Source organism: Hyperoodon ampullatus (assembly GCF_949752795.1).
Source record: "Hyperoodon ampullatus genome assembly, chromosome: 3".
Lineage (NCBI taxonomy): Eukaryota > Metazoa > Chordata > Mammalia > Artiodactyla > Ziphiidae > Hyperoodon > Hyperoodon ampullatus.
Window position 1 is genome coordinate 101192885 of NC_136916.1, and position 12709 is coordinate 101205593.

Genomic DNA, 12709 nt, shown 5'->3' on the forward strand with positions numbered 1-12709 from the left:
TATATTATCTCAATTATTCCTTATAACAACCCAAAATATTATTAACCTGATTTTATATGTGAGAACACAGACATTAACCTATTCAGGTTGTCATAGCTGGTACGTAGAATAACCAGCCTTTAAGGCCTGTCTGCCAACCATACTTGTGTTCTTTCTTGTATACATAGTACCAAATTCTGTAGAAAGTTCAACAGAACCACTGTATTTTACAATATTTTACAATTAGGAAATTGGTTATGACCACTGAGGGGAAAGTTGTCAATGTTTAATGAAAGCAAGAACACAACACTTGACACATATTATTAACAAATTCTTCAAAGAATAAATTTCAGACCCTCAGGCAAATAAATATGGTTAATCAATTAATGAGTATCTATTGCTAAATTCAACACAATTCAGAGAATTTGGAGAGTTTTGAACACATATTAAATTATATTCCTGTCATAAAGTAGTTAAGAACAAAGAAGGCAAAAATAAAAATAAAAATTAGTAATGTCAGTAATAGAGAAGTTAGAGACAAGGGCCTGGGCCCTAAATAGTCTGGCACATTACTAAGCCACAGGGACTCCCAGACACAAGTGGAAACTGTTCAGCTGAGGCCATTATCACTATCGATGATGGATGTGTAAGTTCAACTCAGGAAATAATAAAATCAACAGTAGCATCACTGAGTACCAGAAACAGCAGCACATAATGTCATTAATCATTTATATTCGTTACTACCCTCAACCCTGCTCCAAGGTAGATAAACATTATAAGGGATGCTAAGAAATTTTAACAAAATTCTGTGCACACACCATTACTCTATCCCAGTGGTGTCTCTTATTATCCTGGCCACTCTTTCTCAATGTCTTCACTGAATTTTCCTTCTCCTTCTTTTCTTACAAGTCACTGCACCCTCAGGGTCATACATTGAGCCCTCTTGTCACCCTCTTCTCACTCTATGTCCTGCTTCTTGAGGTTCTTGTTTGCTCCGTGGCTTCAAGTTCTCCTACATGCTGACAGCACCCCCGTCTTTCTCTATACTCTCTTGAGCACCAGAGTATAGTCATCCCTGGGTATACACAGGGGATTGGTTCCAGGACCCCATTGTGTATACCAAAATCTGAGGACGCCCAGGTCTCATATACAATGGCACAGTACTTGCGTATAACCTGTGCACATTCTACCATACTTTAAATCCTTTCTAGATTACTTATAATACCTAATACAATGTAAATGCTCTATAAATAGTTGCCAGTGTGTGACAAATTCAAGTTTTGCTTTTTGAAACTTTCTAGAAAATTTTTTAAAAAATATTTTTGATCCACTGTTGGTTGAATCCATGTATGCAGAACCCATGGATATGGAGGGATGACTGTACTCAATATACTTAATGGTCTTATCTACTTTGGATACCTAGCAAACAAATTGAACACAACACGTACGTTGCTAAATAAACTCAGTATTTTCTTTTAAGACATATATTTCCTTTCTCAGTTAATAGTCACTTAAATTACAGTCATTGGCCCCACGCTTTATGTGTGCTTCTTGTCACTGTTCACAAGTCCTACTAATTTTGTCTCTAAATCATTTTTGGAGTTTGTCCTCTTATCTCCATTCTTCAGTTCTTTCAGATTAGGCTCCTTCTTCTATTTCTCTACTCTCTAGTCAATCCTTCACACTGTCGCCACATTTATCTTTTTATTTATAAATATCATATCTCACTTGTTAAATTCTTTAGTGACACAAGAAAAGTGAAAACATATATTAACACAAAGCCATAAAGTAACATTCATAGCTTTATTCATAAGAACCTTAAACTCAAATATCCGTCAACAAGTGAATGGATAAACAAATGTGGCATATCCATACAATGGATTAAAATGGAATAGAAGGAATGAACTATGGGTACACATACAACATGGATGAACCTCAAAATCACACTGAGTGAAAGAAGCTAGAAACAAAGAATACATATTGTAGGATGCTATTTATATAACATTACAGAAAATGTAAACTAATATATACTGACATAAAACAGATCAGAAATTGTATAAAGCCAGGAGTAAAGGGGAAGGGTTGGGCTGCAAAGAGGCACAAGGTATCTTTTGGGAGTAATCAGTAATCTCGATTGTGGTGGCAGTTTCACTGGTGTGTGGGTTTGTCAAAACTCATTGAATTGTGCACTTTAAATAGATGCAATTTATTGTATGTGAATTGTACCACAGGAGTTGGTCAGAAAAAATTTTCTACAGGGAAGGGTTCTCTGTTACCTTCAGGATGCAAGCCACATTTCTGACCAATCTGATCCCAGTTTGCTTTTCCATCCTTTTTTCCTTCCACTTCTTGATGTGTGCTTTCAGCTCCAGCTACCCCACACTGCTGACCACCTCCTAATATGCCAAACACTTTATTTTGTTGCCTTGGTTCATATTCTTCACTCTGTCTGAATTGTTCCCTACTACCTTTCTTTCCTTTCTCAACAAAATCAAATATATCCTTGATGAGTAGGCCCTGAAGTCTACTTCTTCTGTGAAACCTTCCCCACCTTTTTGCTTTCATATCACTTTCTTTATTACTTAGTTTTGGTGCCTTAATCTCCCAACAGTAGAGCTAATCTTATTTATTAAACTGGTACATAGTATGGACATATAAAACATTTTTGGTTACATGTTTTAATATTAGGTGAACCATTAAAGAATGATGACATGACAATTAGCATTATTGTTAGAAGAGGTTACATGGCTGGTTAAGCTTGGGAATATTATTTTGGTGAGTACTGTGGTATAGCTCTCCAGACTAGAGACTTGATTTTGACAATGTACCAAGAAGTTATCAGTCTCTTTAGTATAGACAAATACAGACCAAATTCATTTAAGACTAATGTATAGGCTTGAATGCCAATTTGTTGATTCATAATGTAGACCATTTTTGTTAAGTGGATGAGAATGCTTGTCTTTATGGATTAGCACCATCCTTCTGGGTTTGACAATAACAAGGCAACCTAAGGTTGCTTAGTGGGCATGGGATTGATCATGGGAAGTTGGTTCGAATCTGGTCAGATTTCTGGGTCTCAGATTCTATATTAACTGTTTTCTGCAGCACATTTATTTACTTATTTATTTATTTTAAAATATTTATTTATTTATTTTGGCTGCACAGGGTCTTAATTGTGGCACACGGGATCTTCACTGTGGCATGCCTGTGGGATCTAGTTCCCCAACTAGGGATCGAACCTGGGCCCCCTGCTTGGGAGCGTGGAGTCTTACCCACTGGACCACCAAGGAAGTCCCTGCAGCACATTTATTTTTATTTCAGTTATGTCACAGGGTGATTTATTTGGCTATGTCTTTATGCTGCCTCGGTATAACACCTTTTATTCTGGTACTCTGGTAGCTCAGGTGGGACCTGAGCTTAGCTGTGTATTTTCTGCAGAGTAGATTGACTGTGTGATAGATTTTTATCTTTTATAGATCTCTTTCTTCAAAATTAGTAGTATGTTCTGAATGATTAAGGATTCAACAGAAGTCTTACTTATCCTTGGATTATTCAGGGCTCACTAGGTTAGAAACATTTGTGTGACTGGACTGTAGAGTTGGTTGTCAAGGGTTATGTATTAGTCAGTGTTCTCCAGAGAAACAGGACCAATAGGATATATAAAGATATATAGAAAGAGATTTATTTTGAGGGATTAACTCATCTGATTATGGAAGCTAAGAAGTCCCACGCTCTCCATTTGCAGGCTGGACACCTAAAAAGCTGGTAGTATATAGTTCCAGTCTAAACCCAAAAGCCTGAGAATAAGGGGGCCAGTGTTGTAAATTCCACTCTGAGTCCAAAGGCCCAAGAACCAGGAGCACTGTTGTCTGAGGACAGAAGAAAATGGATGTCCCAGCTCAAGCAGAGAGTAAATGTGCCCCTCCTCTACCTTTTTGTTCTATTCAGGTCCTCAACAGGTTGGATGATGCTCACCTGCATTGGTTAGGGCAATCTTTTTTACCCACTCTACGAATTCAAATCGTAATCTCTTCCAGAAACTTCCTCAGAGAAATAATGTTTTACCAGCAATGGGTACCCCTTAGCCTAGTCAAGTTGACACATAAAATTAACTACCATGGGTTAGTAAGCTAGTTAAAAAGTGATAATGAGCAAGAGATTAAAACCCAGGAATGGGCTTCCCTGGTGGCGCAGTGGTTGGGAGTCCGCCTGCCGATGCAGGGGACACGGGTTCGTGCCCCGGTCTGGGAGGATCCCACATGCCGCGGAGCGGCTGGGCCCGTGAGCCATGGCCGCTGAGCCTGCGCGTCCGGAGCCTGTGCTCCGCAAGGGGAGAGGCCACAACAGTGAGAGGCCCGCCTACCGCAAAAAAAAAAAAAAAAAAAAAAAAAAAAACCCCAGGAATGAAGGGCTTTGTTTGTCAAGTTAGGCCTTTATCTAGTTGCAGTGGTGGTGGTGGTCAGTAGTAGTAATAGTAGAAGTAGTAACAGAAGTAGTTATAAAAGTAGTATTATTGATAACAAAGATTATGATAATGACAGAAGAAAATATTTACTGAGTGCTCACTAGATGCTAGTCACTGTTACTTATGTGTATTATATTACTCAATGTTCACAATGCATGTAGACTAAGAAGAATTAAATAATTATTTTAGGGTTGTAGTGAACATTAAATGAGAATTATAGAACATTAACACGTTTTAAGTGGAGAGTAAATGCCAATTATTATTTTAACAGTGGCTTGACTTAGTTTAGAAAGAAAAACACGAATGACTTGTGTTTGTTTTCATGATCTATAGAGAAACACACACACACACACACACATATACTATTCAGTACCTTATATTTTCTTTTGTCAGTTAAACAATATATGGTAAAAGAATATAACTAAAATTTTGATTTTTGATAACATTATTCACTATTCTATGATCCTATGCCATATTTGCATTTAATGAGGATCACTATGGCGTGCTTTTTTCTAGTAATACAATGACTTTTATGAAAAGAAAATGGCTAGGAAGGTTAGAGAAAGGTTACAAGCAAATGTTCTCACAAAGTTGCTGAAATAGGAAAGCAAAGGAAATAGCTCTTTTCCTGGAATCCTTATCTACTAGAAAGAATCATTTTATTTTGGGGAGGTTTAGAAAGATGTTTCTCTATCATTTTAGAGGGGAAATTTTAAATTGGCTTTATCTTCAAAGACATGAGAGATTCCTGTTGTGCATTTTTGTTTATTTATTGTGGCATCATTTTAGGACATTCGGGGTTATTTTAGAATGTCTCCAAGTATTACATTTATTTTTATGTGAAACACTATTGTTCTTTTTTGTAGGTTTCCAAGTTTGGAAAGACCAGTGTTAATAATGAAGTCATCTCTCTGAAGTAGTTTCTTCTGTACTCCATAGGCTAGGATGACTTTTCTTTTATGCCTATTCAGAGAATTTCTATTCAGGTTGTTATTAGTAATCACCCCCCAGTCACTTCCTTCGTATCTGTTTTCTAGATAACATTTCCCTAGTTTATACCTGTGTTGTGTATGATTCTTCCTTAAGGGTATTATTTTATACTTCTTTACATTAAATCTCATCTTAGACGTGTCCTTTCAAGTCCCCAAGTTGTCCATATCCATCCAGGTACTTGATTGATTTTCTTTTCTTTATAATCCATCCTAGCTTTGTATCATCTGTAAACTTGATCATATTTGAATTTACATTCTCCTCCATGTCATTAATGGCTATGTTGGATAGACTAGTCCTCATCCCTGGGGGACTCTGCTGGATATACTGCTAGATGTTCTCAGCTCTACTGATAATAATTCATTGCTTGCTTCTCATCCTAGATTTCTTTATCCACTATTCTGTACTGTTATACAGGCAGTGCCTCTATCATCTCTGCTTCCTGGATGCTCCTATGTCAATCACTTTAAGATATGGATTAAAATCATTGTATTCCTTTATCTACTTATACCATTGCTTAATTTTTTTTAAAAAAAGGTACTCAACTTGGGAATACATTGTCCTTAAATAGAAATTTCTTGGAAATTTCTATCAAACATCAGTGAATCTTTAAAAATATATCAAGTGAGAAAACATTTTGGAAGTGCTGCCTTTATCTTCTCCATGGAAAATGGTCTCCAGTTATTTGGATTTTAGGTAAAAAGAATAATTATTTCACCCCAGAGCTGAGAGGGTGACTTAAATATATATATTTTTAATATACTTTCTTTTTTTCTGAATGTGGATTGCACTTCCAGTAAGTTATTCTGTTTCAAGGTGGTCTTCTAAATGAAACACGGTTCATTTATAATTTTTAGAACATGATGCAGAGCCACATGTTATTTATTTTTTAATCATATTTTTTTCTTTATTTTCAGGAAAAAGAAGAAGTAGAGGGAATATCAGTAGGTGCTATACTCTCTGACTATCAGCATGTTCGAGTGGAAAATGTGTAAGAAAATGTTAATTTGTCCTATATTTTTAAAGTTTATGTATTTTAAGAATGTGACTAAATAAAAAATCAGTGTGGGATTGACATATATACACTAATATGTATAAAATAGATAAATAATGAGAACCTGCTGTATAGCCCAGGGAACTCCATTTCGCTGTACAGTAGAAACTAACACAACATTGTAAAACAACTATACCCCAATAATAAATAGATAATTGTATCCAAATAATAAATAGATACGGTTTTGCCCTACATGCCCCATGAAACTAAATGTATTGCCCTAAGTAACAAAAGTTGCACTTTTACTTTTTTTCTATCCTTATATCAACACATGAGAAAACTTACTTTCTTACCATAAGGAAAAATAAATTATTTATAATAAAAAATTGAAACAAAGATTTTTTTGAAGTCAAAGTATTATTTTCAATTTTTCCTTATTTGAATTAGTACACCCTTTTAATATCTTAACTTATCATCATTTGTAATAAAAGTGCAGTAATTTTTTTTTAATGTATTAAGAAATCTCTTCTTCTTTGGTCCTTAGAATTCAATTCTTGACTAAAACTATTCATGAGATTGAAATACTTCTATAAAAAGCCATTCAACTTTAAAGGAATTTTTAGATTGTTGCTCCTCCCATCTCCCCCACCTCCCAAGCAATGTAGTACTAGTAAAACATTGTCTGTACAAGTACCAAAATAGTCAACTCCTTTGATCTACTCAAAAAACATAAGGTCAGATGAAAATAATGATTATTAGGGCTTCCCTGGTGGCGCAGTGGTTGAGAATCTGCCTGCTAATGCAGGGGACATGGGTTCGGGCCCTGGTCTGGGAGGATCCCACGTGCCACGGAGCAACTAGGCCCGTGAGCCACAACTACTGAGCCTGCGCGTCTGGAGCCTGTGCTCCGCAACAAGAGAGGCCGCAATAGTGAGAGGCCCGCGCACCGCGATGAAGAGTGGCCCCCGCCTGCCACAACTAGAGAAAGCCCTCGCACAGAAATGAAGACCCAACACAGCCAAAATAAATTAATTAATTAATAAACTCCTACCCCCAACATCTTCTTTAAAAAAAAAAAAATAATGATTATTAAACGTTGGCTTGGCAAAACACCCACAAATGAATTTAATTTTCATTTTTAATTTATTCGGATAAATAAAATATTGCGTAGAGACTTTACATGTCATTATATTAGCAAAACAGAAAATAAGGACTTCACTATTAATCTTGAGCACAGTTCGACGTAGAAATAAATGATTTTGCCATTTAAAAGGGTAAATGAAAATAAGATAAGGGCTGTATTTATGTAATAGTTTCATGTTCTTGACAAAGAAACATTCATATTGACTATCTCATTAAAAACTCACATATTAATAGACTTGAAAACTTGTTTTATTTTTTATTTTATTTATTTTCTCTCTAATTCCATGATGAATTTAAGGCAGTTAAATATATAGAATTTTAAAAGTAAGTGAAGAGAAAGCAGGGCAAAGAATAAATAAACAAAAAGAAGTATGATGATCTCATATTTGGGGGACTATCAGAATCTCTGGACAATGGAGAGTGGAGGTGGAAGTGGGGGAGGAGGTCAAACGTGTATTTGGAAAAAGTTTTCCTTACATTCTGTCTGCCTACATTTGAGAACAGCTGATTTATAGATGGAGATGGATTGCATATCCCTTAGCCATATGTTAAAAATAATATTATTCTCATCAAGTTTTAAGTCATGTTCTCTGAGAATTATTTTGTTTAAAAATCTTTGTTTTTAAATAAGTTCAAACCTACATGGTTCACTGGGTAGCCAAGCTGCAGATAGGGCTGACATCTATTTATGAAAGCTTTAAGGAGCTGAATGAAAATGTGCTCCTGAGGTGAAGCTGCCTTATAGCAGTATCTAAATAGGAGAAGGGCCCATTGATTACTCATAGGTAGAGGCAAGCTGTTTCTCAAAATGCAGTCTCAGGTACACTTCAACACATGGTTTAAGATGCCCAGATTATATACCATAAAGCACATCTGTAATAATTTAATCCTTGAAAATTGTAAAGCAGTGTTATTGGGAGTCTGTTGGTATACAAACTCAGTTTTGAATTAGCTGATCTTCAATTTGTAGTTTGTGTTGCATCATTATATTTTCAAGGTATAAAGCAATTAATAGATGTCACAAGCTCAAATACAACAGTGATTTACAGAGGAAGCTTATTTCAGCCATGATAATTTTTTTTTTTTTTTTTTGCGGTACACGGGCCTCTCACTGTTGTGGCCTTTCCCGCCGCGGAGCACAGGCTCCAGACGTACAGGCTCAGCGGCCATGGCTCACGGGCCCAGCTGCCCCACGGCATGTGGGATCCTCCCGGGCCTGGGCACGAACCTGCGTCCCCTGCATTGGCAGGTGGACTCTCAACCACTGCGCCACCAGGGAAGCCCCAGCCATGATATTTTAAACTGTTAAAGAATTTAAATAGGTAAAGAAGTATGACTTAAGTCTAAAAATAGCCAAAAGATCAGGGATACCAAAGAAACAATCAAGAATTTTGCAATAAGGCCTGGAAGGAATCAAATTTTTTTCAAAAAAAAAAGACAAAACCTTTTAGCTGAAAAAGGTGGAGAGAAGTTTGATTAGTAGGCATTAAAGATTGGTGATAGGACAGCAAAAACTAATGCTTGTGTTACATGGATAGTTACAGTTTTATTATTTTTGTATTTATTAACTGCCTCCACATTGCTTTAGATGCTCAGGACATTTTAGAAAGGTAAATTATATACTGATAAAAGTCTCCACATTCATAAAGATTTTGGTTTCTTTGAAGGTCAGGGTATATGTGCATGAAAAAGAGTGATATTCCTAAGACCATATATGAGCAAATGACTAAACGTGTGGTACATTTAATAGGTACTGGGATTATCTGAGAAAGAATTCAGTGTGTGCTGGAGTAGTCAGCCAGGAAACCTTACTGACACTAGGGATGATGGGGTTTAGAGCTATGTTTTTTTAATTTGAAATCTGATCTCAGCCACAAGGCACTTGGCTCTGACTACCATTTACTGAAGACCTATTTTATCCAGGTATTGTACTACATTTTTTATCTACATTACTTTTAATCAATTAATCAATTTATCTACATTAATTTTAATCAGTTGGTCCTCCCTGAGAAAGTGACATTTAAGCAAGGGCATAAAGCAAATGAGGAAGGTAGGGAACATGGCAAGTGTGTTAGGCAAGAGTGAGCAGGCCAGGGGTGGCGGGTTGGAGTGAGAGGAGAGTAGTGGGAGATGAGGTATGAGAGTCAACCAGGGTGAGATCCATGTAGGTCTCATTTACTAGGAGTAATGGGGAGAGTTCTGAGCAGAGAAATCCCATGATCCGTTTATGTTTTAAAAGGGTCACACTGGCTACTGTATTGAAAACTGATTTTAAAAGGGCAAGAATGGAAATGGGAAGAAGTTAGGGGAGATACTGGTGGCTCAGACCAGCATGTTAGCAGTGGTATTGGTGAGGAGTGGTCATATTCTTCATTGTGGTAGATTGGATGTGGAATGTGAAGAAAAGAGGAATAATGAATGACTTCACTTTCTAATATTTTAATCTTCTCAAGAACTTTGGAAGGAAATATTTTTGTCCGTATGTATGAACTGGGAAACTAAAGGCCTGGAGCTTAGCTCTGACTTGTCAAAGTCATGCAGCTAGTGAGTGTAGAAGGAGGTTTCAAACTCAGATTTGTCTGGAATCCAAAATCTGCATTCTTTCTACAGCAACATAATGTAAAATATGTAGTACAATACCTGCAGCATACTAGGTATTCAATGAATGTACTTTTTGTTCTTACTATTTTCTTTTCACTCAGTGGAATTCTTTTTTTTTTTTTTTGCTGTCATTATGATTATGCTTTTTCTTAATTCTTTTTGTTTGTATTAACATATCTTTATTTTACCTTTCTTCTCTTTTTTTATTGAAGTATAGTTGATTTACAATATTATGTTAGTTTCACGTGTACAGCAAAGTGATTCAGGTATATATTTTTTTCAGATTCTTTTCCATTATAAGTTATTACAAGATTTTGAATATAGTTCCCTGTGCTATACAGTAAACCCTTGTTTATCTATTTTATGTATAGTAATTTTTATCTGTTAACTCCCATACTTCTAATTTATCCCTCCCCCTCTCAGAGTCAAATTCTTTAAAAAAAATTTCAGAGTTATTAGGTAACAATAATTCATATAATCATAGGTATTATAAATGTAATCAATATATAATTATTTTATTAGGATAAATGTATTTGCCTGTGCTTCACAATTTTGATACCCAAGAAAGTTCTAAAACAAGAATAAACATCCATTAGCATTTGGAAGCTTTTTTGCATAGATTTCTAAACTTAGAGTCTTACTAAAATTAATATTTCTAATCTGCCTGGAGATTTCATTTTTATCTGTTTTTGCATAGCCCATGGAAATTAAATATATTTATGTTGTATATATAAACTTCATTATGCAAAATGTGTTTTTTAAAGTATTTTATATGCTAAAATCCTTGAGAGAAGCAGTATGTTTAAAATCAAAGTAATTGCTATGGATCCAAGTATAGAACATTAAGATATCATCTGATTTTTAAAAAATTATGTTATAGGTGTAAAAGGCTTGATCTCCAGCCTTTAGCTTACCTTTGGCAAAGAAATCAGGAAGATTTGCTCCGAGAGATGATATCATCTAACGTTCAAGCAATCATCATCAAAGTAGCAGCTCTAGGTATGTAACCAGAATTCCAAGGGAGCTGTCTGTTACCACACAGATAATCTGAGTTCACTAATAAGCAATTACAAGTAAAAAGGAAGAATAACTTAGAATATAAAAATGTGGAGTCACAAGCTGAAGAAATTGAGTAAGGGGAAGTTTTAAAATGGGCTTTTGGGGCTTCCCTGGTGGCACAGTGGTTGAGAGTCCACCTGCTGATGCAGGGGACACGGGTTTGTGCCCCAGTCCGGGAGGATCCCACATGCCGTGGAGCGCCTGGGCCCGTGAGCCATGGCCGCTGGACCTGCGCGTCCGGAGCCTGTGTTCCGCAACGGGAGAGGTCACAACAGTGAGAGGCCCGCGTACAGCAAAAAAAAAAAAAAAAAAAAAAAAAAAATGGGCTTTTGATTATTAACCAAAGTGATTAATAGTGAGCCTCTTTTCTTTTTTTAGTATATAACTACCTCTAAAACTGGTATTATATTGTGGTCCTTCAATTTAAGTTCTTTTTATAAGATATGGAATTCATATTCATAGGAAACAGAAAATATAGTTTGATTTTTTTGAAGCTTTTTAAAATCTGTATTGGTACAACACATGATATTTTCCTTGTATTTTTTTAACATACATTGAATAATGCTGAAATAGAAGGATTGTCTTTGTTTGTGGTATCAGAAATAAGCCATGTAGTGGGTTTTTGTTGAGGATGATGAGAAATTCATGTTTGAGAAAATGTCATTTGATCAGTTAGCATAGACACAACAGGCAGGTGGTAATCTGATTCAAAAATGGATATTACATACGAACACATTTAATTTGTTGCTTTGAATTTTTATAATTACATTCATTTTCAAGAAACCATGGGATTTGAGCCCAATTCATTTATTTCATGAACCTATTACAGTAAATGCCCTGGAGCCTCAGGGTTCTCAAAGCCTAAAACATGTACCTCATTTGAGAGTGTTCACCTTGCTGATCTCTAAAATAACAAGGTCCAAAGCTGTGGAAGATTTCACAGATAATTTCACATTTTAAACAGCATTAAAAGGAAGATTCCATAATATTTCTTCTTGGTAAACACCAAGCTACTCTCCTCTTGTGGAAGTTGAGGTGTTATCTTTAGTGGAAAGCCTTATTTAGAGAACATGCAGTTGATCTCCTTAGCTGTTAAAAACATTGAGGTGGTGTTGTGTTCTCATTTTTGAGAAAATGTTGCTCAATAACTCTTATGATTGAAGTTCTCACTACAGATATATTTGTCATATGAGTTTCTATATGAATGTATACAGAATATGCTCTCTCACTTTCTTTGTCTCTCACTCTCTTTTGGATTTTCTCAGATTGCATAGTTCTGTAATGAAGTTCATGTGACACCTCACTGGACAGTACATATTCTGTCCCTTTTACTACTAGAAAATGGAATGGATTAGAACCCTGAGAGATCCTGCCCTGTTAGAAAGACAGAGCAATAGAATATGACCTTACTGCACCTTTATTATAGTATGTGGCTGATATTGCTTGTCTTTTCATTTGTGTGTGTGGATGTGTGTGCG

General features: G+C 35.9%; 1 protein-coding gene across 1 annotated transcript in view; it reads left to right on the forward strand.

The window, feature by feature from the left end:
• The window catches only part of DPH6 (diphthamine biosynthesis 6), a gene marked incomplete at both ends in the record, with an annotated part of 177350 nt that overhangs the window by 100475 nt on the left and 64166 nt on the right, over window positions 1–12709 (forward strand). Inside the window, 2 exons of the mRNA XM_079700110.1 lie at window positions 6352–6425; window positions 11053–11171. Of these exons, the coding sequence (XP_079556236.1) occupies window positions 6352–6425; window positions 11053–11171 (193 nt within the window). The remainder of the gene's footprint in view (window positions 1–6351; window positions 6426–11052; window positions 11172–12709) is intronic.